Source organism: Echinops telfairi, unplaced genomic scaffold (assembly GCF_000313985.2).
Source record: "Echinops telfairi isolate 266 unplaced genomic scaffold, ASM31398v2 ScPeMD7_5;HRSCAF=22, whole genome shotgun sequence".
Classification (NCBI taxonomy): domain Eukaryota; kingdom Metazoa; phylum Chordata; class Mammalia; order Afrosoricida; family Tenrecidae; genus Echinops; species Echinops telfairi.
The window spans coordinates 40218284-40242366 of NW_022103901.1; the positions used below are offsets into that span (position 1 = coordinate 40218284).

The 24083-nt window shown below is 53.3% G+C and overlaps 2 protein-coding genes and 1 pseudogene across 2 annotated transcripts in view; 2 read left to right on the top strand and 1 right to left on the bottom strand.

The window, feature by feature from the left end:
- The window catches only part of SNN (stannin), a 10140-nt gene extending 4984 nt beyond the window's left edge, over positions 1–5156 (top strand). Inside the window, exon 2 of the mRNA XM_045286126.1 lies at positions 2504–5156. Within this exon, the coding sequence (XP_045142061.1) occupies positions 2577–2840 (264 nt within the window). The 5' untranslated portion in view covers positions 2504–2576 and the 3' untranslated portion in view covers positions 2841–5156. The remainder of the gene's footprint in view (positions 1–2503) is intronic.
- Positions 5093–24083, bottom strand: part of TXNDC11 (thioredoxin domain containing 11) — a 57100-nt gene continuing 38109 nt past the window's right edge. The window contains exons 4-10 of the mRNA XM_045286124.1: positions 21353–21465; positions 19439–19639; positions 14081–14873; positions 12076–12218; positions 11695–11804; positions 9733–9813; positions 5093–5820 (exon numbers count right to left, since the gene is read on the bottom strand). Coding sequence (XP_045142059.1) covers positions 5190–5820; positions 9733–9813; positions 11695–11804; positions 12076–12218; positions 14081–14873; positions 19439–19639; positions 21353–21465 — 2072 coding nt within the window. The 3' untranslated portion in view covers positions 5093–5189. The remainder of the gene's footprint in view (positions 5821–9732; positions 9814–11694; positions 11805–12075; positions 12219–14080; positions 14874–19438; positions 19640–21352; positions 21466–24083) is intronic.
- Positions 22949–23992, top strand: LOC105978891 (annotated as a pseudogene).

Genomic DNA, 24083 nt, shown 5'->3' on the forward strand with positions numbered 1-24083 from the left:
GGAGGGAGGGGGGGGGGGCAGGAGTGTGGGAATAATTCTGATGTGGGGTTGACGGGATGACTAAAGCTGACTTTTGAAAGATCAGAAACCCAAAGCAAACCGCCACCGAGTTGATGCCAACTCATAGTGACTATAGGACAGGGCAGAACTGCCCCTGTGGGGTTCTGAGACTGCAACGCTCAGAAGTGGAGATTCTCGCCTTTCTCCCGTAGAGCAGCTGGTGATTTTGAACTGCTGACCTTGTGGTTAACAGCCACTGGGGCTCTTCTCTCCTTGCTAACTGTTATTAAACGACAGAGGAACAGGGATGGGTTCCGAAGGTCCAGGGCTCTGCGGGCCCCTGGGCTTTGCCCTGCTGGTCAGCGCTTTCTGGGTTCAGCTGGCTTTGGCCCTGGCCTAGTCCGTTACTCACCCCCGCCCCCCCTGCTCTCATTGTCATTGTTTGATTTCCCACTTCCTGCCCCTGGAGCCACCCCCACCCCCAAACATACACTTCCCCTTCCGAATTGATGCTGGCTTGCCTTCCTTTCCAAAAGATTGGTGGTCACCTCTCAGGTCTGAGTGGGTTTTGGAGCTGAGAGCAGCCCTGGTGGTGAAAGGGAGAGGCCAGGGTGACTCTGGCACTTGGCAGAGTGCAGAGGTGAGCAGGGCTGTAGACTGAGACCCCTGCTGTGGAGGGCAGCATCGAGGGGGACGTTGGGGAGGGGGACGTGGGGCCTGAGAGTGTCTGGGCCGGGGCATCAGGATGGCTGCCCTGGGAAGCAGGGTTGAGCCGCCCCAGTAGTTCTCTGGCGAAGTTTGGGGGGGCCTGTCATGTGCCCTGTCGGCTGTTTGGTAGTCACTGACTGACCTCTACTCTCTAGAAACCAGCAGCACCTTCCATGACCCCTCCTTTGTGACAACCTACACTGGGCCCCCAGATATTGCCACGTGCCCCCAGGGGCAAGATCGCTCCAGTTGGTTGAGGCATGGGCACATGAGGCCGGGCACTCCTTACGATAGAGAGGCATGTGGTCAGAGGGGCTGGGGGCGCCAGTATCAGGCCCTGCGGGCCCCTGGAAAGGCCTCAGAATAGAAGGGTGCTGGCTGCAGAGTTGGGAGCAGTGAGGAGCACGTTTGTCTTGCGGAGATAAGAAGGGGGCGGTTGTGAGGGTATCTGCCCCCAACCTGGCCTCCTGTGCTCCTGTGGCTTGGGGACAGAGCTGTCTTCTGGCATTTGCAGCATGTCCCCATTGGTTGGTCCCTGGACAAGCTCTGACCTAGCTGCTCTTTTCCTTCAGGCAAAGAGGGCTCCCCTGGTATGGAGCAAGGCCCTTTCTAACGAGGGCGCTTCCAGCCTGTGTGGATGTGCCGACATGCACCCGCGCGGGCGTCCTCTCACAAAACGGGTGACCCCGGCCGTGGCGAGCTCCCTGGGCTATCAGACTTGTGCAGGCACCCCAGGCTCCTCCTTCCTGGGACCCCAGTGCTTACCAGCCAGTGCTCACACAGCCACAGTTGGCCTGTGGGCTGTACAAGGACTGGTTTTCACCACCTGGATGGGGGGTAGGGGCTCCAAAAAGTTTGTAAAAAATGGAATCAACAGATAACTGGAAATTTCCCATTTTTTTTGCAGTCCCCTCCCCTGCCAATAGATTCTAGGCCTTTCTTCAAGAGGCATCTCTGGGTGGCCTCAAACCCTCCAGCCTTTGTTTTAGCAGCCAAACATGTTAGCTGTTGGCACCATGCAGGGACTCACCTGGGTGCCAGCTCCACTTACTGTGAGCCAGGCTTCACTTAGGCTGAGCATGCGGCAGGGCAGGGAGACCCAATTGGGCACACATCCTCCAGGCCTCCCACTGCCACTTACCAGGTGACCCAGCTGGGAAGTGCTGGTCCCTTTCTCCCAAGTTCCGTCCCCTCAGAGATTGCCAGGACAGGCTCCACTCCTCCCTCCTTCCTAGCTGAAAACTTGTCCCCAGATGCACCTCCCCAGTAGGGCCGGACTGCCTGCCCAGATCAGCATCCCCTACCCTATGTGTAATAAGTGGACACCCCCCTGGACACCGAGCCCTGGGAGAGGCAGGGACCTCTTTCCCTGTCCTCAGGCCTCTTCCTGGTTGCTGCCCAGCCACAGGACCGTGTCTCTGCCAGCCCCCTCTCTGCACTGTGCAGTGCACTGGGGTCCCCTGAGGATCTGGTTGATGGGCATACGTGACCTGCCCTCACTTGCCACCTTTCTGCCTATCACGAGGTCACTGGCTCCTTGGGGTCATCTAGTGGCCAGCACACACCCGCACCCTACCAGGCACCCTGACGTGCTGTCACGCAGCTGTCCTGTCTCCTTCGCTGGTGCCCTGAAGAGGAGGGTGGCTGCCCAGGTGGTGGTCAGGGAGCAGGCTTGGCAAGCTGCCATTGAAGGGAGCACTTTTCTCTGGGTCCAAGGTGGGAGGTCAGGCTTCGGAGTCGCGCAGACACCGAGGCAGCAGTCTCCTGGTTGAGCCCCGTCTGCTCTGTCTTCCAGGATTCTGAGGTCCAGCCTCACTGAGACGGTCCCAGCAAGAGCTCCCTGTGGCGGAGCCCCCCAAGAGCCGACCATGTCGATCGTGGACCACAGCCCCACCACGGGCGTGGTCACTGTCATCGTCATCCTCATTGCCATCGCTGCCCTGGGGGCCCTGATCCTGGGCTGCTGGTGCTACCTCCGGCTGCAGCGCATCGGCCAGTCAGAGGACGAGGAGAGCATCGTGGGTGATGGCGAGACCAAGGAGCCCTTCCTGCTGGTGCAGTATTCGGCCAAGGGGCCATGCGTCGAGCGGAAGGCCAAACTGACCCCCAATGGGCCCGAAGTGCACGGCTGAGCTGGAATACGAGGCAACGACGGGTGGGGTGGACCCACCGGCGCCCTGCTGCCCAAGAGGAAGGGCTGACATCTGCTGGCATGGCCTCAGCCGGCTTCGTCATCGCATGCACTGACTCCTGGGGTCCCAGTTCCCGGCCAGGACCTGCTGGCCATGGGCATGCCCTGGGCCTCCTGTTGGGCCGCCCATTGCTGGCAGTGGGCAGACCTGACTCGTTGGGGACTCATGTCCCTGAAGTGCTTTTGTTACTTGAGTGTTTAGCTGAGCCTGTGTTTAATGGCGCAACTACTGTAATGCGTGAACTAACCAACCTGTGAACTGTAAATACTCCCCCCAAAGCACGTGTTCATTTACCACCCAGAGCACCCGGATCTGGTTTGACTCCAGCCAACCTAAGGAACTGAGATGAATGGAGTCCAGACTGCGGGGAGGGCTTTAGACTTGGAAGGCCCAGGTTGCATTTGCAGGGCCCAGTATATGTGTATATATGAGTGAGAGTGAGTGAGTGTGTGTGTGTGTGTGTGTGTAAAGGAAGTGATGCATTGGCTGTGAAGCTGGGGTGCGTGGGGATTTCTGCTTGGGTAGCAGTGGCCGGAAGGACCGTGAGCGCTTCCTTCCCAGGTGGCTTCGGTCATGAGGCTGGTTGCTGATGCTAGTGGCAGGACTGCAAGGAAGCCACCGAACCTGCCCGGGAGCCAGTGACGGGCACGCCCAGTGGGTCCCGAGGGTTCCCAGCACTCCGGTGGCAGAGCAGTTTCTTGCCCCTTCGGTCTTCGCATGCCGAGTCCCCGTCCCTGCCCCCAGCTGTCCCCCCTATGCACAGGCTTCACTGCATTGCTTTGTCTCCATAGAAACACCAGCGCCAAGCTGCTCCTTTAGTCTAGAATCCAAGTGGCCTGGGAGGAGTTTTGTAATTGTTTGGGTTTTGTATTTGATGTTTCCTGCACTGGAGGGGAGGGGTTGTGGTTTGGGGTTTTTCCCCTCTTCTCCTTTTCACGTGTTCTCATCCGTTCTGCGTGTCACCACCCACTTGCCGGGCGGTGACTGTCCTTACCATCCCCGTCCCTGCATGCAGGCCAAGCGTGAGTCTGGGCCTCCGCTGGTCAGGTAGCACCTTGGGAGCTCATTTAGATGGTGGATTCCACCGCTGGTAGCACCTTGGGAACCATAGTGTGTAAATGCATCCTAGGTAGAAACAGGTGGCCGGGAGCATCAGGGCCAATGTGTGCCCAGGGCCACAGTCAGATGTTCTGGTTCCCTCTTCAGACCCAGGTGACACCCTCTAAAACCATGCTGACCAAGTATGCCTTTCAGAACCCAAGGGACGTGGTAGGAACACTCATTTTAGCAGTAGACACCTAAATTGGGGGGTGGGGCACACATTAAGTAACAGCTTGAAGGGGCCCATTAGGCAGTGTGGACTTACGTGGGACACCAGACAGGGAAGGCAGATTTAGAGGGCCTATGAGTCAGGCTTCCCATGGTTAGCAGTATAGAGCAGGCGCCCCTGGGGTATCAGTAATCAAATGCCACGGGGCCTCCAGGGTGAGGAGGAGGTACATCAGGTGGGTATGGCCCAGAGGCAGCAGCGGTCCAGCGGTTTGGAGTGGATGGACCCATGGTGCCTGTTGGGGTTTGGGGTGAGGCCTGCTTTCTAAGGGAGGAAGCTCAGAGCAGGAGTTAGGAAAGGCTGTGTGTTTGGACCTGGTGTCAGGGCAGCAGTGGTGACAAGGGCCCAGGCTGTGTGACCTGACACCCAAGGTTGTCCAGTGCTTGGTCCCAGGCCTACCCTGAGGTGGGCACTTGCCAGTGAAGTTTCATTTTCTGAAGAGCATTGCACTGCACTTTCTGGGGTTATCCCCCAGCCGCTGCTGGCTGCAGCATTATCCAGACCCATCAGAGCTTAGAGTGGAGGTGGGGGGGATGGGCTCCCAAGGGGACCTTGTAGAAGAAGATGGAATGTCTGCCAAGCTGGTAAGCCACCGCATGACTGTTCTAATGGCTGTCATTTGTCAAAAGTGGCTTTTTCCCCCCACAGGGACGCTAGAGCCACTCTCTTCAGGCTCAGAACAGTCATGACCCTCCATGATTCTTCCCGGACAGCTGACCCAGTCCTCCCATCCACGAGCCACTGTACAAGACCCTGTGCCTCAGACACCTTCCAGTGGACCACGCTGCTGTCCCGTCTCTGAGCACCCGTGTGTGCAATACGTGGGAAGGGTGCCATCCTACTCAAGTTACAGCCAAGTGGGTTTTCTAGACCACTGAGAAAAATCTTTATTTACAATAAATTTCAATAAAATTTGCATAAATACATTCCCAATGTACAGTTGCATGGCACTTGAAGGGCTAGTCTGTCCTGTTCTCAGCACTCATCTCAGGTGCCAGTGTGGCACTGGCATTGGGTGGGCTGCTGCCAGGTAAATGGGGGACACCTGCAGGCTCGGGCTGGTCGGGGTGCACTGCTTCCATGGGAACTTGCGTGCTTGTCGCACTCTCCCTGTTCTCCAGCCTCCTCTCCATGCTGGCAACCAGGAGTTTGAGCCATGCGTTCTCGGTGAGCAGGCTCTCTGAGGCGTCGGCCAGCTCCTGGAGCCTGCGCGCCACCTCCTCCAGCTCGCTGGTCTTCTGCTCGTAGAGCACCCGCAGCTGCTCACTGTGCAGCCGGAGCAGGCTGTGCTGCTGCTCCAGAGTCTGCTTCTGCCGCAGCAGCCGGTGCTCGTCTCTCCGGGCGCTGGCCAGCTGGGCCTCCACCTGCACCTGCGCAAGGTGCAGTGAGCTGATCTCCGCGCGCAGCTTCTGGATCTCTCGCTCCAGGTGGGAGATGTGGCCCTGCTGCAGGGCAGCCTCACTCCGCTGGCACTCAGGGGTCGGGGTGCTGGCCGGGCTCCAGGCAGGGTTTGAGTGATACAGGATGAACTTGAGCAGGTTGGGGAGGGTGATGGGGAGGTCTTCGGGAAACTTCACACTTAAGTCCTTTCTAGAGAGGGGAAAGGAGTTCAGGATGAGCACGGCAGCCAATGTTTTTATCCCACAAAAGGCAGCTCCAGGAGATGCCACTAAAGGCCAACCCATACCCACTGGGATTGAGTTGACTCCCACTCATAGTGACCCCTAAAAGGCAGGGTACAAGTGCTCCTTTAAGTTTCTAAAACTAAGTATGTGAGCAACAAGCCTCATCTTTCTCCCAGGGAGCACCTGGTGGGTCCAACCGAGACTAGCATTAGAAGCATAACCCACTCCGCTATCTACCAGGGCTCCCTGGCTGCCTCGCAGTGCCTCCTGACTGGAGTGGCCCGCAGCCACCACAGGGAGCAGCAGGACCACTGACCAGTCCAGTCCTGCTGCCTCTCACGTTGGGGCTTTAGCCCTAACACTGTTGCCCTAAAGAAGCTGGGTTTGAGTGGTCGGCATGGGGCCAGTTAGTTTCATATGTAAACCGGCGCACCGGGAGCAGGCTGGGATTCTGCAGCCATTGGCTGAGGGCTCACAGCGCGCTTGGGGAACCCCTGCCAGCTTGTGCTGGGGCAGGGTCATTCTGGACTTTGCCACGTCCCTTTGAAGGGTGGCGGTTACTGGCCCTTTGACGAAGGGGGCTGACCCCACAAGCAGAGCAGCCCAGAAGGCAGTGTAGTGTGAGGAAGGCGGCTGTTGACGCACTGAGGGCTTTTCCTGGGAGACCCACACTAAGATTTAGAGCTTCCTTTCCAGAACTTGCCAGTTAATGGTCTGACAGCCAACATTGCTACCATAGTGGCACACACTTGTGCATACACGATTTGGCCACCATACATCAAAACCAACAGTTTGACGCTTGAGGTGACCAAATGGTTGATTCGCCTTAGCTTGGCATCACGGGAAGGGTGTGCTTGGAGCCTGAAGCCGGCAGAGCACCCAGTCCAGGCCCTGCACTGCTGCTCGGTTCTCCTGAGTGAGCACAGTGGTGAAACGGCGACCAGCACACCACTGACTACCCAGGACCATGGTGAAGGCAAACGAGAGGCACTCCCTATTCCTTTAAAGCCCCCAGGAACCACTAATGAAAGTCTTCGCATACCACCCCACTAAGCCTGTGGCAGGCACCTCAAAAAGAAGGAAGGTGTTCTATGAATGGATAGCCACTCCTTCTCCTTGCCAAAAAATATATACATGCAATCAGCTGGGCCTCATTTTACAAGGGCTTATACAAATCTTTCAGGTCTTAAAAGTTCCCAGAATTTGAAACCCGACAGTGAAATGTGTTGTAAACTAGTTTGGGAGTAAGTATGTAACCAGCCCCTCCTCTAAAGTATACTTTAAAAAAATGTTCAGTCTTCTTCCAGTGGGGGAATCCAGCATTCAACCCACAAGGGAGCAGGCTGGCCTGGCATTGGGGCCTACAGCCGCAGGGAGCTGCTCAGACCACCTGGAACTGGCACTGCCAGCTGCTGTCGGACTTCCTGAGGAGTGTGCTAGAAGGCTCTCAAGCGTCAGCAGCAGTAGGCACCAAGTTTGGACATGATGCTTTCTAAGAAAGGAGTCATTTGGAAAGTGGTATGATGCTTGAAGCTCATTGGGAGGGGCTGTGTGCACCTCTAGCATGTAAAAGGTCCCCTGGGCAGGGCGATGGTTAAGCTCCCGACTAACCAAAGGGCCCTCCCTCTGGAGACACCTCGGACAACTGCTGAGCACACAGAAAGTTAGACACAAAAGATGACTGGGGTACAGGGTAATTCTCAAAAAAAGGAGCTAACTCGGTGGAGTGTGTAGCCCGGGCCCACCCCTGACTCTCCCTCCCTCCCTCCTTGAGGGCTGAGCCAGGGCACCTGCACTCTGAAATGTCACACAGTCTCACCAGGCAGGGCCCTGACTGACTGGGAACCTGGCTCTGAGATGCCCCTGCAGGGACACCAGGCCCCTTCACATGGCCGACCTCTCCCTATTTCTGAGGACGATGACCACTCCCCGCAAGAGCCACGGTCAACATCTGGATAGCTTGCCTGCACGCATGCCCAAGTTCAAGTGTGATTGCAGTGCATACCTAGTAGTATATTCTTTTCTTGGGAACCCTAAGAAGGGTCTCATTACATGGTATCAAGCAGCCTTTTCCCTTTCCTCCTCCATGACTTGTGAGCTTCCACCCCTGGGCAGAGCAAGCATTCAGTGTGGGGCAATCAACGCAGCCTCCCTGCCCCCCACCCGCCTTCTGACCCTCATAGGAACTCGACAACATCCACAGCAGCGCAAGCGGCACAAGGTCCTTCCAGTAAGACAAAACAGCCAGTCCTGATGCTTAGGGTCTACACTCCGGACCATCCACTTCCGGGAAAGCAGTAAGCGCGCCCAAGGGGGCCAGGTGGCGCTGTCTCTTAAGCATTGGACTACTAACCATGATGTCAACAGAGCAAAACCGTTGGTCAGAGGCTACCTGCTCTCTTGAGGATTCACAGCCTTGAAAACCCTGTATCGGGAGCTATGATCGGAACTGAGGTGATGAAAGTAGGGCTCCAGCAACTCCCCCTCCTCATGGCCACCTCCCAGGGTAGTTGTACACCCAAGGTCACTTGCCCCCAACTCAGGACCCCAACACCCACTTCGGTGCCTTGTCTCTGCTGCTCTCAGTGACTGATTCCACCGCTGGCTGAAGACGTCTTTGTGCAAAGGCACGTGCTGGGTGCTGACTTCAAGACCACGTTTGAAAATCTACCTCTCCCGATTGCATGAGGAGTTCTAAAATTACCCTTCACGCAATGTCATGCCCAGCCTCTGTCCCACAGAGCCTGCTGGTTTAACTGTCTCCGATTCCTTGGCTATGTGGCAACTTACACACTTCTTAGAAAACGGCCCATCACAGTAGTCAGCAGACGGAGTGAGTCACGTTTTTTTTTTAGTATGTGATTCCACAGAACCCTGCTAGCAAAGGAAGAATTGCCAGCAACGGTTCTTTGAGATAAAAAACCAAGGAGATGATTCTAAAGGAAGGCCTCTCTCCTGGAAAAGCATGCCAAGCAAGGCCCCACAGTGTCTGCGAAGCACCAGCACCGTGACAGGACCCCCGCCCTGATGGTACCACACAGCCTTCTACAGGACCCGGAAGGGCACCCAGCCTCCTATCAACAAGGGGTGGGGGTGGAGGGGCGCTACAGAGTGGGTGAGCATATTCATTTTAGTAGAAACGTCCGCTTCTCGGGAAGCATTCGCATGTTTCACTGTGAAGTCAGCTTCTCCGGTCCTCATGCCCATCCTTGCTTGCTGGGGTTTCCAAGTGACTTGCTGGAATAATTGAACTTGGAGTTCCTTTAGACACATGTGAAAGATCAAGGCATATGAGCCTGTGACAGACACTTGACACACACACGGGGTGGGAGGTGGTGGGTGAGGGGTGAGGGGTGTGTGTGTACGTGGTGCTTGGTGCACACTGTGCCCAGGCAGGACCGTGCAGTGGTTAAGAAAGCCTCCAGCATGGTCGCAGTGTGGACAACTGATGTGGCCACATGTCGAAAGCTCAGGGCATGCACAAGGCTCAAGGGACTGGCTGTTGGTTTCCCTCACATGTGGGGAGCACTTTTGACCAAGCTCTGCACCCTCACTGTGGGCAGCTGGGTCATGAAAGCTACCTGAACTCTAAGGACCTCATTGAGGCTCTAGTCAGAAACAGCGCGGGAAGCGCAGGTGCCTTACAATATCAACATCGTCTGAGACACTGTGACACCTAAGCCTTCCACCCTGTTTTTGGTTCCTAATAGCACTTCTGGGAACACTGCACTCAGAATAGTCAAACTACACTGACGTGATAATGGCAGTGACTGTAACAATTAACATCTTACTTTCCTGAAGTATCGTAAAGCTGTTTAATTCTCAGATCTCAACAAAAGAAACCCGTCTGCCCCAGCATCATAAGACCCAGCATTACCTGTTGCAGGGGAAAAATAAGACAGTTGGAAGACGGTCAACCATGAATTCCCAGGGAAGATCGTTCTGAGCGACATCAATTCTGTCAACGCAAAGACAAAGAACAGAAAGGGTCAAGGGGTAACCCAAGAAACTCCAGCTTTCTCAAAGAGCTGAAGGACCTGCAGTGGGCGTTTCCAACATGCACCGGGGCAGCCCTTTCCCGCCAGGGCGCCCCGATGCAGCCTGTTTACTCAGCTGAACACCTCCAGTGAAAATGGACTCCCAAGAAAATAGTTCGCTCGCCTAAGAGGCTCTGACCAAGTATTTTAGCTTCTGGAAAAGAATCACTGTGTTTGAGCAAAACATACTAAGAAGATGAGTGATTTGAAATGGGAAATCCAACCCTATTTGGCAGATTTCAGACTAGTGGCCAACTGCCCACCGTCAGTCTAAGACACGGCGGTATCAGCTGAAGCTGCTCATCGAGGGCCCGCTCTGGCAGCAAGCTCCTGCCACATGCTGGGGGACCAGGCCACCTCGGCCTCCTCGGGAGTGAGCACTGGCCTGTGGGCAAGGCTGCCAGGCCACAAGTCCAATCATGCCCACAGTCATAAATGGTGCAAACAGATGACCAGCATGCTGTGAGTCATGCTGGGATGGAGGTTTTCAGAAAGTATGACGGGGAAGTCAGTACTAGTCCCAAGGAGAGATGCACTTTAAAAAGCCGTGCGACTGTAGCCAGCTTTATACCTCCTAAACGAGTCGTGATGAATGCTCCATTATACAGCCAAACCTTTTTCCTCCTAACTTTTCCTTCAAAGAAAGGCCAAACTATAAAAATTAAAGAACGTGCCATAAAAATCCACGCAGGATCCCCCTGGGCTAGCCAACATGCATTCCAGAACTCGAGTTCAGGCTTGGTGTGTAGGTTCTCTTACAACCACCTCTGGGCAGTAACCATGCATTCAATTCAACCCCTTCCTGTTACACTGTATGTTCTCACTGTGGCTTGCTTGCCCGAGATTATATAAACTCGTGAGACAATACATTACTGTCTCATTCTGGCTTCAGTCTCCATCAGAAAAGGTGAGCCCTTCCTTGCACCTTTTGTTTCCGGTCTCTCTAATTTACCCTCCAATTACACAACTGCCCCAGAGGACCCATTTGGTTGTGGGGAGGCTGGTCCCCCACAGGTGGTGTGAATGGACAAGTGACCTAGCAGACAGCACTGTGAGGTTCAGGCAGAGTCCAGTCATGGGTGTCCTCGGGCGTGGCGATTATTACTATTACACACACCTGCTGCTCTCTAGCCTTGTTCTCATGGTACGTTCTTCTAGTGGAGGGGTCCATTCACCTTTGTGTGACTAACTGCTGCTATTCAGAACGTTGTCCTCTCTCAGAGGAACTAGCAAATCTAACATTCTTGGGTTTTTGCCCTGTGGTTTAATCTTTGTTTAGTTCTAATGTACTAATATACCTGGAGGTTTCCTGAATGTGGGGATGGAAGATAAACCATTCTCCTTCTAAGACTCAATACTTTTATTCAAAAACCCTTTTATTAGGTTCCTTTCCCAGGAACTATTTAAAATATTTGTTTGCTCAAAAGCCCATAGGCAGCGCTAATAAAATCAGAAACAACAGCACTTGGACGGTGACCTTTTTATTAATGAAGGCCCAGGTCAGTGACAGTCCAGCAAGCCTCACACGGCAGCCCAAGGCTCCTCGCTCACAGAACTGCACTTTCACACCTGAATCTCACCAGGGCTCCACCCATCCACCAAGGGAAACCAGGGAAGGAACATTCACTCCACTGGGAAAACATAGGCGTGGATTTTGCCCTTCCCTGACTTCAGGCTTCCCCTTGACAGTGAAGCTCCTCTGTCAAGTTCTGCCCAGCACAATGGGAAGCATGCCACCCAGCGAAGCTGCAGGGAAGCATGTGGGGGCATGAGTCCACAAGGCCACAGAGCAGCCCCCTTACCTGGCCACCGTGAATGAGTCCGCTGGCAGGAGCCGAGCCAGCTGGATAAAGACGTGATTGAGGGAGGGGCAGAAGCCGCACCACTGTGCATAATAAAGTAGCAAGACATCCTGTGGGACAAGACAGGCCATCAGGGGCTCCTCAATCCACCCTGCAACCACCCAACAAGTCGCTTCTGCAGGGACCATGATTCAAGACGTCATCTTCCCCATGATACATGTTCTAAGGACTTCACCATTAGAAGGTCACCTTGTAAACCACAACTGTCCCACAAGAAGATGACCTTATAGGCCTTCAAAAGGGAAAGGCTCTGAACTAGCCACCCCCCACCCCCACCCAACCCTGCCACCACCACCAGGCCCTTTTCTCCTGACTCCATACCTGCTTCTGGAGGACCACTTCCCAAAAGGTATCAGTTGTCACTTCAGTGATTAAATGCTGAGAAGGGTACTGGGCAGAGTCACTTCCAATAAGATGCCTTTTCAAGGGACTGTAGAGAATGCTGAAGTTCTGAATGAAAGACTCTACAAATAAAGAGAAAACAGGATCAAGCCGCCTCTTGGCATAGGGAGAGCGGCTGGCCTACTTTAAACTCCACGTTTTCAAAAAACGGGATGATGTGACTTGAAGACATAGTAAGAATTCTATCCTTTTTCTCTAGCTTGTTGGTCCACAGATAGCAGAGAGCCCTGCCACATCAGGGTCTCGAGAGACGGAAACCCTGTGGTTCTAAGACCGTGAGGTATGAACGACAAGCGCTGAGGCTCAGCAGCTACTGCAGGGCAGAGATCAGAGGATGGAAGGCGGAGCTTGAGGGCAAGCAGCTAGTCTGCTGGTGGTGGTTTCCTTTGGAAGAGGTCCTCAAGTGCCCTTTTTTAAAAAGAGATTAAGAAAAATAAGTAAGTTCAATTCTATTTCATGGGAAAGACATAAATAAAACCCACAAATCACTGAAATCACCCAACGACCAAACACGAACCACTAGTTTTGCTCGCCCTGCAACCACTGCCACCGGCAGCGTTTCCTTTCTGCCTCGTCTGAAGCGGCTCTCATCTGGCTTTGCTTTTCCCTTCTCCTGTCTGGCCCCTCCGAAGGGCCCAGCACACAAAGGAGTGCTCAGCAGAGAAGATGAAGGGAGGGTGCCCTGCGAATGCTGAAGAGGAGGATTACCTGCCAGCAGCTGAGTTACTGCAGGTGGCCTGATTTTTGAATATTAAAGGAGAATTATTTCCTAATCGGAACATAGCCTAAATTCTGCCCTAGACTTAGCTGGCAATGTCACACCGTAATGTGGCAATGTCACAATGTCTTTGGTTTTGTTTTTCTTTTAGAGAGTCCACCATGAGCTTTGATACCGATGACAACATAGTGACTGGCCACGCTGGACCGAGTTAGAATAGAAGTCTGAGGACAGCTTTCAGGTTCCCTTCCATTCTAAGTGAATGCATTTTGGCCTCATGGAATGTTCGAGTGTGACTGAAGAGAATTAGGAAAAACTCCATGACCATATCCTTAAAAAATACAAGGGTATTTCCATTTGTGAAAATTCGCATGCAGTCTGAGCATACCAAAGCGTAATTTTGGAAAGTACAGCTAGCACAATGGAAACAAATGGTGAAATATCAACAGTTAGGCATATCACAGAGTGACTGGTCACCATGGTCCACTAAACACTAGGAGCCCTGTTGTTTAAAACCATGATCTGGTGCGATCAGGAGCCCTTGTGTTTATAAACGAGAACACTTCACATCCCCTAAGTCTTTCCACAATGCGTCTAAGGCAGGGCACAAGCATCACCTGGACTTAAAGGAGATTGGGGGAAAGAGCTGCAGTTCCGGAGTTTTCTCAGTTCTCTTGCTTTCAGGCTAGTGGGTAGAAATTAGGTGTTTCTTTCCTTCCTGCCCACGTCATACCCCACCCCCCACCCCTGGTCAAGACTGGGTTTCAATGAGCTCCCGTTCCCTCAGGATGTCAGCAGAGTCCTGGGGACAGGGCAGTGTGGTCGCTTCACTGCTGCTGCCAAACCTTCAAGGCAAGTACGAGGGTGGATGGGGCATTGATAGGCTCCCCGCTCCAACCCTTCTCAGTGACCCTGCCCCACTGACCACAGCTCGTGCCATGCCTGAGAGATGCGACGCATGCCGCTGCTCTAGAATCGGACTCTCACCTCCCCAAGGGCTACGTGATGCACATATCTGCAGTGGGGACATGTAAAGTTTCTGGTCCATTAAACAGACTAATCCATGAGCAGCTGCAGGTTAAGGATAAGTGGAGCCAGAGCTCCCGGGAGATCCCCACGCCCAGAGCAAGGAGAGCCTGCACTGCAGTGGCTCATCTGCAAGTATGCAAGGAGCTGGGCCTGGGGAAGCAGTGCAGCCTGCAGTACCTAGGGTGAACTTCACCAGTGCTTGCTTGGGGTCCAGGATGTAGTGGGACTCTTCCTTCACATCCACGATGGCAGCAAACTCTCGCGATGGGGTGGCACTTGGAGCACCCAGCCGCTCTGCATACAACCAGAAAAGATTGGAATCCAGCAGGTACATGTTCAGGGTCTTGTTGGTCCTGCAGCTGAGACCTGTGAAGTGTGCGTCCGCCAGGTCCACCTCGGGGAAGAGGAAGCGGTTCTCCTCAATGTGAGGAACGGAGCTTGGACCGTTGGCCTCACATTTCTCCCCCAGGGAAGAGAAGCCAATGGCTGGGGCTTCAAAGACCTCGTCTGCAGCATCAATGAAGCCCGGCACAGGCCTGCTTATGGTCCTGCAACATGCAGTGTAGTAGCTGAAAGGGCTGTAGGAGCTTAAAAAGTTGCTGCACTCTATGCTGCCTGATGCCACGTGGTAAAAGGTCTGTTCCTTGAGGTAGAAGGAATCCAGTGCGGCCGACATCTCGAAGAAGCTGCACTGTGGCATGCTGACTGAGCTGGGCTTGACACCCCCGCTGCTCTGGTTGACACAGAGCTCACACACGTTGTGGGTCCTGGACATGGCATGCCACTGGGGCAGCACCACAGTGTTGCAGCAGGGAGATGCAGCGATCTGCGGGGGGGCTGCCAGCAGTGCGGGTACCTCGGGGGCCAGCGTCTCCACCACAGGCGCATCCCCACGCCTCAGGTGCTGCAGGAGCCGCTCCACCACCTGGTCCCCATGACAGTTGTTGTACTCCAAGGCCACTTCGGTGATCTGAAACACAGGAGCAGCTGGTGAGGGGGACAAATACGCCATACACCCACCAACACCACAGGCCTGGGCTACCCTCCAGAGACAGCATCCTTGTGTCTGAGGACCAATCGTCTCGCTCAGCGGCACAGGGCACTCTGCGAACAGACCAAGAGGGGTGCTCTGAGAGACAGGCAGGGTCGAGCACTGTCCTTCCACCGACAAGAGCAGAGCCCAGGAGAGGAGCTGCTCATCCGGGACCCAAGAACAGTTTTACTCTGACTCCAACATGGGACACACTTTGCACTGTCACACTGCAACTACCCACCACTGTGTCTTCTGTCACAATCTTTATTGCAGACCATAGTCTGAATGCAGTTTCCCAAAGTGGGCGATAGTGTCTCTGAGCATTGGTGGTGGGCGGCCCTCACTGGAATGGTCCAGGAAGGCTGCAAAAGCAGATGCTTACCCTTTAGAGAGCCTATGCCCCAACCCCCAAGCCCACTGCCACTCACAGTGCCTCGAGGAGGGTCTCCAAGAACGTACATCTCTACAGGAGCAGACAGCCTCCTCTTGCTCCCTGGGAGCAGCTTACACCACCAACCTTGGGGTCAGCAACCCAATGCCTAACCCATGGCGCCACCTGGACTCAGAGCACACGCAGTCCTGAGTAAAAAGTCAATCCGATCCACACATAGCTCAGCCCCACTGTCCCCTCCCTCCCCTGGCTCCACCTTCTCCTCGAGCACTCTCTCCCTGACAATGGCACCATGGAGCTAGAAACTCGGTAGGCTCCAGTATCTGCAGCCACTGCCTGCTTTGCCATAGGCCCCTTCTCCCTGTTGCCTCACCTGTCACACACCACCATCATTTTCCTTCCCTACTGAGGTGGTTACATAATTTCATGTCAACCTGAAGTGTAGTGGTGAAGTCTAGCCTGTCAATCAGATCACACAGCCTGATGGTGCCTCCTTGTGGGCATGACCTCCTAAGGAGGGTCCTGGGAACCTCCCCCTCTCACTCTGCTTCACCTTCCTGCTGGGGAGCCTCTAGGAGACCTGCCAGGGACCTGCTAAAGCCCTGGAGATGCGTCCACCACTGTTGGATCCACCGGACTTTGCACCCACCTGCTTGTGATCTTCCTGCATTCTAATCATCGCATGTGGCTGCTTTGTATCTGAAGAGGGACTTATGGACTAGCATTGGACTTATGGACATGAGTTTGACTAGGCTGGGATGTTGTCCTGATATATAAAGCTGCTTGATACAAAGCTCTCTCTTATACATATATTGAGTGTCAGTGGTTTTGTTTCTCTAGTCAACCCGGCCTAACACACCTACCTTCAGTGAAAACAAGAACAGCCCTCCATGAGATAGACTGGCAAGTGGCTGCAGCAATGGGCTCAAACAAAAGAACAACTCTGAGGAGGGGACAGCATTTCGTTCTGTTATACATTGGGTCATATGAGCTGGAACCAACTAGACAGGACCTAACAACAACCACCACCACCAGCTTCCCTGAGCCTCTATGCTGCCACCTCTCAGACCCCCAACCTGACCCCACTCCTTGCCCAATGTCGGATGGCTCTCAGGAACTCCAGGTGACTCTCTATTGCAGCCCTGTCTGACTTCCCAGGCTCTTCAGACCAGACAGGTGCTGGCCTGGACCATCAGCCCAAGGCCTGGAACCCTGGGTGACTCCCTATGACAAGAGTCCTTGTCCTCAGCTCCAGGGTTGCTGCGCTGTGAAGCTAAGCTCCCCCAGGGAGCTGGCTTCTGCATCTCCGGGGCCCCTGAGCCCTCCAAACCTCGCCTTTCCCCATAGGCTGTGGATGTTCAAGGTCAGAGACATGCTGACCTGGCCTGACAGCCCACAGCCATGCAGCCCAGCAAGGGACAGGTGTTCAGCAAGCAGGGCGATGTGCCTGCTACTCTCACCTCTGCAATTCGGATCTACCCTTTCCTCCATTTCCATCCCGTCGGAGCACCTGCCACCACCTGGTCCACAGCCACTTACTCTCTTCAGAACCAACTAGATGGCACCTAACAACCATCTTTCTGGAGGCAGCCTGACCTGTCTTTGTCCCTTGGAGTAGCTGGTGGCTTCGAGGCGATGATGCTTTTGTTCAGCAGCCTAACACCAGGCCTCCTTGATACCTCGAATGGGAACACTTCACTCATTCATCTTTATGTCTTCTAGTCCCCAGAGCAGCTTTAGTGGCATCGCGACAACCCTGCGATCTCAGTGTTGGCAGGAGGACTTGCTTTCCTCAAAAGCTCGAGTTCAGACCAGGTCTGGTTGTGTTTTTTACCTTTAAAAAGCCACTTACTCTCTAAAAATAGAAGTGTGTGTTCATCTGGACCAAAACTTGACAGTCGGGCAACAGGTATTAGGTCGCCTTCATGAAAGGGAATGCAGATGTGGATGCAAACAGGGCTGTAAAGAAGTTCAATGTCGTTTGAGCCTTTGCTGAGAATTTGGCATTTCCATCCTAGATACTTGGAACCCAAATATAGATTTTAACAAGATTCTTACGTGGACATAACAAACACCTGAGGTCTTGGTATTGCTTTACAGTCAAAGATAGAGCAGCGTACACCCCTACCACACACAAGATGGCCCACACAACTTTTACTGTGTGTTAAGCAGCCACACAGAGGATATTTTTAATCTGACAACATACTGTATAAAGTAATGCTTTTGGAATGCTCCCAGTCTTCTTTTTGCCCATAAAATAAACCAGCATGTACTTCTACATTCCCAACAGGCAAGGCAGTAGGGAAACCACTCTGGCTGGGCTACACTACACACATATGCCACGCGGTTTCATTTCCTGGGAGTCCACCGCTCAGTGTCTGCATGTTCACACGCTTCCTCCCGGGTTCTTTAGTCTGAGAACTCCAAGTCAGAATACACCACCACTGCTGCACTTGGAGGGACCGCTGCGACACAAAGCTTTTCCAGCAAAACACAAGTCACAAAGGCTCCTGGTCAGCTGAGGTCACTTCTTTTGATTTAACAAGTTGCATAATACACTCGGGCATGTCTTCTAACCTCCCTAGAACTCTCTGGAGACACCAGGTGTTGGAGGCACATGGAAAGCCAGGTCTGTGCGCGTGTCTCTGCACGGACAGCTGCCCTGGCCAGGCCCTCCCAGCCCCAGCACTGCCCAACTCACTGACGCCCACAACAACGCTCTCAACAGTCTTTGCTGGTCTTGCCCCAACTCTGTCACCCTGCCCCTCTGATAACCTCCCTTGTCTCAATTCAAGTGTTTTGGCTCCCTGGCCTTGGTGAGACCTCAAGGAGGAATGGAGAGGTAGGCTGCCTCCAAGGCTCCTGTGCTCTGAGAGCGACTTTCATCTGCTAACACCCAGTTTGGATCACACCTCTTCACTGTCAATGAGCCCACCCATAGCTGCAGTCAATCCTGAAATCCCCAGAGGAAGGATACCCGCCCCACCCCCACCCCCTCCAAAGACCTTGTCTGTCTTCTCCGGCCACACTGCACAAGTTCCTAGCTCCTAAACCTGCTACACCAGTCCTTGGCTCAGGCTGTCTTCTCACAGTTCACCAGCTCCTGGCAGCCCCTCCCAAAGCCTCTCCTGCCCAGGCCAGCTTCTGGGACCATGGCCTCTTCTGCCTCCTGGAATTGGAAGCAGGGCCTGTCCACCTGTGGGAGCCCTGGGGGCAGTACAGCACTTAGCTGATACCCAAAGCCGGTAGTCCCACTACCCACTGCTCGTCGGGAGAAAGAGGAGGCTATCTGCTCCCATAAGCACGAAAGCCTTGGAAACTTCTGGAGCAGTTCGACATCTGTCCTGTGAATCATAACTGATTCAACAGCAGCGGGGTCAGTTGGTTTGGGGACCTGAACAATTCACTTTTCCTATACAGGGCTCTAAGGAGACTCAGTATTGGCTATAGAAAGGCTCGGAGGGCCACACCCAAGTCAGACTGTCTAGAGATACAAAGTGCTAACCCTTGGAGTTCTTCCTCAAGAAAGAAGAGCCATCGCCTCCCTCCCTCTCGCCTCCTCCTCTTTCCCCCTCGGCCTCCTCTTCTTCCTAGCTAGCTGAGAATGCTCTGAAAGGGACTTCCAGCGGCAAGGGCAGGGAAGCCTGGGTGCCCTGTCTAGAATGGTGTCTGAAGATGGTCTGGGTCAACCCCATGAAATCCAACTGAGCAACTCCAGGCTCCTCCTGCCGAGCCTTCGTTTCTGCTCCTCCAAGTGCCCCGTGACCCATAGCCAGAACCCCGCGCACAGAAAGCTCACCATCCCGGTGCCAACCCTGCTTCCAGGCCAGTGGTCACACCAGAGCCTTGTGACAATGGCATCTCGTTGGCCCCACTAAACCCTACCTTGTCCCTGCCCATTCCCTGTGTCCTACCCCAGAGGGGAAGGTCTCCTCAGTCCCCTTAGGAAAAGACTTGCCCCAACTTTCCTTGTCTTGGCCTCCCACCCACCCCCAGACCAGAGCCACTGTCAGCAATGCTGAGAAGCTGGCTGATCCCACCCTGGGTGAGGACAGGAGGCCTCTGGCCACGTGAGGCTCCCTACTCCTGAGGGATGCACAAGAGCTCTTACCTCATCTATTAAAGGGTGACTTTCGGCTAAGGGATCAAAGGGTATGAATACAAAAAGCGCTGGCCCTTTCTTCAGTTCATTGTTCAGCAGAAGGCTCTTGCCTCCGTGAGGCCGCAGCCAGCGGAGGAGTGTCTCCTGGTTCTCTAAGGCCCATTTACAGATGTTCTCAGCGGTGTAGTTCATGACCTCTCTGGGAAAGACCTGTGGAGTGCAAAGGCGCGAGGTCAGGTGCGAGGTCAGTGCTCCACTGGACAGTTCCTGCGGGGCCACATACACCATCTCTTCTGGCAGTTACAAGAGAGCAAGGCCTTACTCAGCTCACAGGTGGTGGGAAAGCTAAAGTATTGATGGGTGACTTTGTCCTCTTCCCCCTCAGTTGACTCATCTCTGGGCATATCCTCCTTCCCTGCTGGGGGCAGCCTGTCCAAGGAGAGCTACTCAATTGTCTGGGCCCTCCAAAAGGACCCTCAGAATGGAAAGCCCCAAGTCAGGGATCACTAAGACTTCTTCTACCTTGGGCCCACAAGAGCTGTGCCCTATGGGTAGGAATGGGTGCTCCCTGAGAGCAGAGACTGGATTATGTTTTATCCTCGGGGCTGGACCACCAGGCACAGAGCTGGAAGTCAACTCATCTCTGAATGTACTCCAGTGAATGGCTTAGGACTGGCCAGAAGCATGGACCACACTGCATGTGGGCTAAATGAAGGGCAAAGGAACACAGACCTTTTGTTTTATGTTTCTATAGCAACCAATTGTCAGCAATCAAATCCATTTCTGTATTTTCCATGACGGAAATTACTGGATTTTAAATCAAACTGTCAAAGCAGTTGGGGGTGGGGGTGGATGTGGGATAAAAGGAACACCATCACAAAGGAAGATGACTCCCCTCCTTCAGAGGCAGATTTCAGAGGCTTCAAAATGAAGGGGCCCATCCTCTTCTTGGTTGATTGGTTGGATGGTTTAGAGAAAACACTCAGGCACAGACCCGCCTCCACATCTCCACCTCCTTAAGAGTCTCCTTTGGTGTCCTTACCAGGAACAAAGAAGGCACAAGTGGGTGTGAGGGGAGCTACATGTGAAGGGTGCAGGAGGCTGGCAGGTGAGGTCAGAAGTGGTGCAGACAGAAGCACAAGGAGGATGGGGGCTGTGGGCACAGGGAGGCAGAAAGACAATGCCAACAGCAGGTCCCCAAGTGGGGGACCAAATATTTGAACGTCCACTTGGAAAACACAGAAATGCGTGTGAACTTCAGGGCCGCCAGCTGCAGAAGCAGAGTACTGAGCATTAAGAGAAAGAGGAGTCTGGGCTAAAAAGGCTGGGCAGCCCTGGGGCGGCTGGTTGCCAGAGAAGTCACACACAGTGAGGCAATGAGCTTGGAGAAACGGGAAATAATCAGAGAAATCCGCTCCCAAGTGGGGCTAGGAGGCAGCAGTGAATGAGAAGCAGGCACACAGACCACACAGAAACTGCAGAGTGGGGGCTGTCCTCCCCTCCTCTCCCCCCAAAGGCAATGAAACTCAGGAGCATGGGCAATTGGGTGGCCAGGGCTCACGGGGCGGAGCCATAACTTCTTAATGGGACACAGAAATGAATAAATTAACATAGTCAGCCGGCAGCTCAACCTCTATGAGTATGGGTGCAGAGAAACAGCCCTCTCACAGGAAACTTCTGGAATTCCTTCCAACCAGGAAAACCAGCAAGGTGATGCTGAAGTCTTATAGGACAGTGATGCCTGGATATAAGTCCTGGGGCCCTTGGGTGTCTGCGCTCGTCGCCTGGGCCTGTGTGGATTAATGTGTGTGCACTTCCTTAGAGACAGCACCCACCACTAACACCCAGTCTTCACAGGAGGCTGCAGCCCACACAAGGGTAAGAGGCACTGCACTCATATAAAGGCAAGTTCAAAATACTTACAAGTGACGTGTTGAAATGTCTATGTAAATACACACTTCCAGAGTGTACTAAGGATACGAGTTTCGCAAGGTGCTTATTTGTGATAACCCCAAATCGAACTGTTCCTAGGTAATCTGAAACAGAAAAGGTTCCCATATTAAAGAAGAGGGCCCATGCCTCGTAACCACCACCAATCCCAGTGATGAACCTTGATGCACACCTGCCCCAAGAGCATGGCTTTGTGGGCCCGGCCTAGTATGGAGACAAGGAAGAGGAGGGGAGCTGACCTCTGTCCTCCACATGCTTCGACACTCGGACCATCACCCCTGCCTGTTCCTGAGGATCTGGCCTCTCTCCTGGCCCCACCCCCCACTCCCGAGGATCTGGCCTCTCTCCTGGCCCCACCCCCCACTCCCGAGGGTCACACCAGCTTAGGCGCATCGCAGTGCCAAGTACTTGCTGATCTCATTCTAGAAACCTCCCTTGGCCGACTCCTCTTTGTATTCAGACCTCAGCTGGGACCTCACATTCTAAGGAACTTTCCCTGACCCCTGGCGGATGAAATCTAAGATGGGAGATGGAGCAGGGGATCTCTCCTGCCCACACTTAGCCGCTCTATTTCTTCCTTTGTAAAAACTTAGTGACTTCTACACACTCTTGCTCAATGGCCTAATTTCCCCTTCGGAACTCAAATCCTACAAAAGCAAGGACCCTGCCCTTTCTGGCTGCTTCCCAGCACCCAAAGCTGGGCCGGAGACACTTAGCCAGGGATCAGTGTGTTCCTGTGGAATAAATGAACCTGCCATTTACACAACGTTCTACAGATCAATAAGGAAAAGAACATGGGTTATAATCAGGCAGGCCACAGAAAATGAAATACAACTGCAGAAAAGGAGACTCAGCCTCACTATTTTCAAGAAAAGCATATGGAAACAAAATAATCTCTCTTGCCCTCAAATTGTCCAAAAATTAAGATTTGGGAAATCCTGAGTCTTGAGGCCCCACAGAGAAATGAGTACGGTGACACAATGCTGGTGGGAAGGAAATGGCACAGACGCGTGCCTTCTTCAAGGCAGTTCCCGCCATTCGGCATCAGCACATGGGGACAGACTACAGGTGCAAAGCCAAGCTACGGAACTTCCACCGTCCACACATAAAAGAAGACTGGGGAAGGGAGTGATAGAGGGGATGATGAGTTCAAGTCCTAGCTGTGAGAAGGAACCACAGGACCCCAGAGAGGTGAGGAATTAACAGCGCAAAAGACCTTACTTTTCCGAAGGGCAGGGGCAGCCTTAGCAGAGGAGCGAGGAGAAGGAGAAAAGTCTGGAGGACAGGCATTTGACATTCTGCCACTCACTGGAGCAGAGGAACAAGAAGCGACAGCCTGTCTCGAGGGCTGAAAGGGCCATTCAAAATGGTTTGACTGCATTCACGAGAAAGGACAGCCTCCTTCACACAACCGCTTCCAGTATTCTCAAACAGGACAATTCACAAACTTCATTTCTCACATACTCTTCAATAAAGCCTCTGCATAATGGAGAAATCTTGCTGAAAGAGCAGTCGGGGTCTGCCGTTGCATGTGAACAAAGAACACTTGGATTCGGTTATAGTTTAAGAATGACGCAAGAAAGTGGTACGCCTAGTCTATGTACCCAGAGCTCTCGACAAGAGGGCTCTTTGTCGTTTGTCAAATGAACTCTTTGGTCCTAATGGTAATAAAACTTCCATATTTTAATTAAGGATTTTGAATGTGTTAACTAATTAAAAATAAATTCTGGATACTATCATCATCCCCAAAGGTCTAACCATGGCAAGATCCAATGCAATTAATCAGAAAAGTCGCTCTGTAAATTGTTAGCCGGGAAATCAGCCAGTTGAAAGTCTCTGTAACAATCAACTCGTGTCAGAAAGATCACCATGAGATGGCGCAAGATCTCTAAAGAGCACGTGGGTGTGGGTGTCAGAATTAAAGTCCTGCAGGGCATGCAGCACCTTGACAAAGAGCACTAGTGGCACCCCACTATTCTGGTACACGGCAGTGTGGTGCACTAGAAACAGCCCAGAGTTTGAGTCAGGAGAGGTATTTTGGGTCCCAGGATTATCAACTAGCTGTGCACCCCTTAAAAAGGCCTTCGACCTCTGCCACCAGTGCCGCCACCAGTAAAGCAAGGAAGTGGGAGAGGAGCTCACACCCCTGTCATCCAGGTCCTCCAGCTGTGACTCCCTAAAGACTCTAAGGTGTTCGCCTGCGGCAAGCTTGCCTGCATCCCCGCTCTGATCCGAGCTAGATCCAGAGCTGCATACAGACCAATGTCTGCATCAGTGTTCTATCGACCAGAGGCTAGAACTGGAGAGGGCTCAGCAGTGTTTACTGGGGCCCAGGCTGGTGTGTCTCTACTGATCCAAAGGGAGTTTCAGACCAGTGCAATCAGCAGAGACTGATACTGCTGCCAAATTTATTGGTGCAGGTGCTGCACCAGTAGGAATAGCTGGTTCTGGTGCTGGTATTGGAACCGTCTTTGGCAGCCGAATCATTGGTTGTGCCAGAAACCCTTCGCTGAAGCAGCAGCTGTTCTCATATGCTATCCTGGGATGTGCCTTGTCTGAAGCTATGGGTCTCTTTCGTTGATGGTTGCTTTCTTGATTTTGTTTGCCATGTAACAAAAATGAATGGCTAGAGATGTTGGCATTCATATTAATTACAGAATGGATATAATTCTGTCTATCTAATTGTGACCCCGAAGACTGTAGT